At 33.3% G+C, this 3918-nt stretch overlaps 1 protein-coding gene across 2 annotated transcripts; it reads left to right on the top strand.

Moving 5' to 3' along the window:
• Positions 1-204: 204 nt before the first annotated feature.
• Positions 205-2572, top strand: LOC136200860 (transcription factor bHLH95-like). 2 transcript variants are annotated; one of them, XM_065991345.1, is made up of 3 exons: positions 205-549; positions 1603-2052; positions 2320-2572. In XM_065991345.1, the coding sequence occupies exons 1-3, from the start codon at positions 382-384 to the stop codon at positions 2374-2376; spliced, it is 675 nt and encodes a 224-aa protein (XP_065847417.1). In that variant the 5' UTR covers positions 205-381; the 3' UTR covers positions 2377-2572. The 2 variants fall into 2 exon arrangements, with proteins under 2 accessions (XP_065847417.1, XP_065847416.1); XM_065991344.1 differs by having other exon boundaries at positions 2325-2572.
• The last annotated feature ends 1346 nt before the right edge of the window (positions 2573-3918 follow it).

The following is a 3918-nucleotide window of genomic DNA, read 5'->3' on the forward strand; positions in this document are numbered from 1 at the left end:
CAGAGTATAGTAAGATTTGTAAAGAAACAATATATAAAATATTCTCATAAAACTGTTACAGACCTAGTCATTGAAACTAATAAAATAAAATATTGCTTGATTATTTTAAGTAAGAAAATAAAAAAGCAGATACAGATAATCAGATAATATTTGGAAGATATAAAGGAGAAAAAAAGGAATGTAACTAAAAAGGATGGAAACAAAAGGAGAGAAATGATAAGAGAGAGTGAAAGAAATCTACAAAACACGTAACGTCTTTAAGTTTTTTTGTATGGAAGCTCAATAGCTAACGGCTATCATGATTGTGTTTTGGTCTCATCTTCTTCTTCTTCCCCTTTTCACTCCCTCTTCATCTTCCTCAATCTATTCATATAGCTAAGCATGGAAACAGCAGCAGCAGGTGAAGATCAAATGGGTCGAAAGAGAAATAGATCAAAAGGAGAGACAGATGAACATGGACTACATATATTCACTGAGAGAGAAAGGAGAAAAAGGATGAGGACTATGTTCACCGGTCTCCATGATTTGCTTCCTCACCTTCCTCCCAAGGTACCTATTTCAAAAACCATGTGCTTTTACTTTTCTGATTCATGTGCAGGCCATTTACTTGGTAGAGATCATAATTTTTCTTTGTAGGCAATTTATTGTGTTTAATCTTTTCCTGAAATATAGGTTTTGTAGATTTGATGTTCTTATTGCTTTTCATGTTTGATGGACCTTATTTTTCCTAACAAACGATAGTCTAATTCGATTAGGTTGTAAGATTCAAGCGTCTTCAAAATTCATGCTCATCCCTGGGATATAAAGGGAAAATTTCTAGAATTGTACCTAAAGCAATTCAAAGAAAAATTTGATTAAATCCGAAAGGAAAATTCCATAATTCAATCTAGTTTTAGATTTTTTCATTCGCGTATTCAATCTCATTTAAGAATTTTTAAGATCGTTATTCAGCCAAGACAGTAAAAACTATTTCTTGTTTTTTCTTTACTTGCATATACCTTGGTACTTAAAATGGCTTGAATGATGACTATTTAACTTAATTTTGGTGAACCATAAATATTAAATTGACTCATGTAGCTGTACACATAGATATCAAATTCTTTTTATAGGTTAAGACAAAATTAAATCTTGTGTTTTGCACATTTGTAAAGACCAAGCTTTGTGATTTAAATCAGAGGTTTCTCTAATTACAAAGAAAGCTTTTTTTCACTAAAATCATTAGTAAATAAGATGAAGTTGAGTCGCTTTAGAAAGGTAACAATGAGATTAAGATGTTGCTCAATTTTTGTTTTGAACATTGTTCATGTAGGTAATTTGGATGGTTTTGGTCTTTTTGAAAATGGATAAAACCTAAGCCTTTGCAAATTTTTAAACAACAAAAACATCTTGAAAATGCAGAAAACCATAAGGTTTACTTTTCTAGATTTTCCTAAAAACTATTTCTTTTTTTTCTTTCTTTACATAAATCAGTGGTACTTAAAATTTGCTTGAATGATGATGAAAATGTGATGAACTCATGTAGCTACACATAGATATAGAATTCTTTGTTTCCTTTGTTATTTAATAAATTTCTATTCTGAGATTTGTTCTTCCTCTTATAAGGCAGACAAGTCGACAATCGTTGATGAAGCAGTAAAATGCATAAAGGATCTCCAAGAAACCCTTGAAACACTAGAGAACCAGAAGCATCAAAAACTCCAGGGACCATCAATTGCTGACAGTGAACCCTCCGTAATGACATCACCAGCAGAACCAATTGAATCCAGCGAACCATTATTGAGTATTCAGGAGACATTTTCTAATATGCCCACAAACATGCCCCAGATCCAGATGTTTCCCAGCTCTCCTGCCCCAGCTTGTTTCCAGACATGGCTTTCTCCAAATGTTGTGATGAACATGTGTGGAAATGATGCTCAGATCAGTGTATGTTCAGTGAAGAAACCAGGGTTACTCACCAGTATGTTCTATATATTACAGAAGCATAAATTGGATGTTCTATCTGCTCATGTTTCCTCAGATCAGACTCGTTGCATTTACATGTTCCATGTTCATGTAAGTACACATATATATATTGTGTTTTTAATTTAATGAGATTGTTTGGATTCGAACTCTGGATGGTTTGGTCCAAAAGGCCTGATAACCATTGAAATAAAAGTTCAAACTAATAGTTAAAGCCTAACAATAGCTGATACTGACTAGGGTTTCTTTTCTCATTGGAAATTATTGATTTGTGCTTATGATTAAATAGAAAACATTATTTCCCTTTGTCAATTAGCTTTTTGTCATGGAAATAATTATGTTGTAATACATTGAATGAAGTGCAGGCAGGAGAAGCTTCTGGGGAGGGATTTTCAGTGGAAGAACTATTCAAGTTAGCTGCAGGAGAGATGAACTTATGGGTTCTGGCATGTTGAATTAATGCAGGGAAAGAACAGTTCATAGAGGCATCTGCAGGCAATTTTGTAAAAGGGACTTATTGTATACAGATACAGTTTATGAACTTGTGGAGCTACTTTCCTCTATAGCCTGGATATATATATGTTATATATAAAAGGTTTCGTTTTATCAATGAAATGGGTTCTAATTAGCTTTGGATAGTTGAAGCATAAGTTTTTGTGGAGGTGGAGGGTTTATATTTCTGCAATCACTCTAAAAAAAGGTTTATAAGGATACATCTTTAGAAACTTTTTTTTAAACTCATATACATCCTCAATGAGATAATCATGTTCATAGTTTAGTTACACAGTTAAGCCTTCTCACCCTGGTGATAGATATATTTAGTGAAAATCAAACCGCTCATTCGTACACAGCTTATCTCAAATGAGTTAGACTAAACAAACCGGATTTAGTAAAAAAAAAAAAATGAAAATAACAAATAAAAGTCATTATATTTCCTCATCAAATCTACCTCAATAATAAAAAAAAATTTAAAATATTTTCAAAATATATCTATATTGGTTTATTATCTCAACAACAATAAAAAAAATTAAACTTGTAAAATCAGATATATATCTTTATAATATACATAATGTAAATATGTGTAATTCGGTCAGCCTAGCTTGGATGTCCCGACTCCCCTAACTGTCCTCCGCTTTTAATTAAAAATATGTGTAATTCGACGCGGTTCGGGTTTTTTTATACATTTTTTACCAAACCGAATCGAATATCAAAATACACTTAAAAATCAAATCGATGCTGAAACGAAGTGTCAAATATCGAATCGAAAAGCTGAATTCGATCGGTTCGGTTCGATATACAATTTAAACCGAACCGATGCACACCCCTAAAGCGACCGCCAAAGAAATAGCTTCCAAGAGAGCACGGCTTCACACTCATGCACGTGGAGGAGACCATCAAAAGTAGCCGTGAGAAATTAATTAATATTTGCACCTAGATAACTGGTTACCTAAACTTGGTCACGTGCTTTGACCGTAATTGTATTCCGACGTCGTATTTGAGCCTATAATAACCAAGTCAGACGGAGCCGGAGTCTGTAAACCCGCTCCAGTGTCTAAGTCAGTTTATGATCAAGGATCGAATAAAGGAGAATGGACTAGTTAGAGATAGTAGTTAATGTACCTGAAAACTAGAACAGAAATAATAGAAGAAAAGAGATCGATTTCTCATAGAATCAAGAAGATGTTTACATGTGATATATATACAAGTAAGGAAGGGCTTAAAAGTAATTTCACACTAACACCCTAACAAACTTTCCAGCGTGTAATTTTCACTCACGAAGAATACTTCTTAATCTCCTGATGTATGCTAGAATTAGCATCTGGCAGATTAACAATGCCCATCTTCGAAATAACAGGCTTCATTTGATTGTATGATAAAGGCTTCGTAAACACATCAGCCAACTGATCTTTAGAGTGTACAAAAGGAGTACATAACAGTCCACTTTGTAAATGTTCCCTC

The sequence above is a fragment of the Euphorbia lathyris genome, chromosome 7 (genome assembly GCF_963576675.1).
Source record: "Euphorbia lathyris chromosome 7, ddEupLath1.1, whole genome shotgun sequence".
NCBI classification, from domain to species: domain Eukaryota; kingdom Viridiplantae; phylum Streptophyta; class Magnoliopsida; order Malpighiales; family Euphorbiaceae; genus Euphorbia; species Euphorbia lathyris.

Coding starts and splice junctions, on each gene's coding strand:
- LOC136200860 (XM_065991344.1), top strand. CDS start 382: ATGGAAACAGCAGCAGCAGGTGAAGATCAAATGGGTCGAAAGAGAAAT. Junction 550..1,602: donor TTCCTCACCTTCCTCCCAAG/GTACCTATTTCA, acceptor TCCTCTTATAAG/GCAGACAAGTCGACAATCGT. Junction 2,053..2,324: donor TTTACATGTTCCATGTTCAT/GTAAGTACACAT, acceptor AATGAAGTGCAG/GCAGGAGAAGCTTCTGGGGA.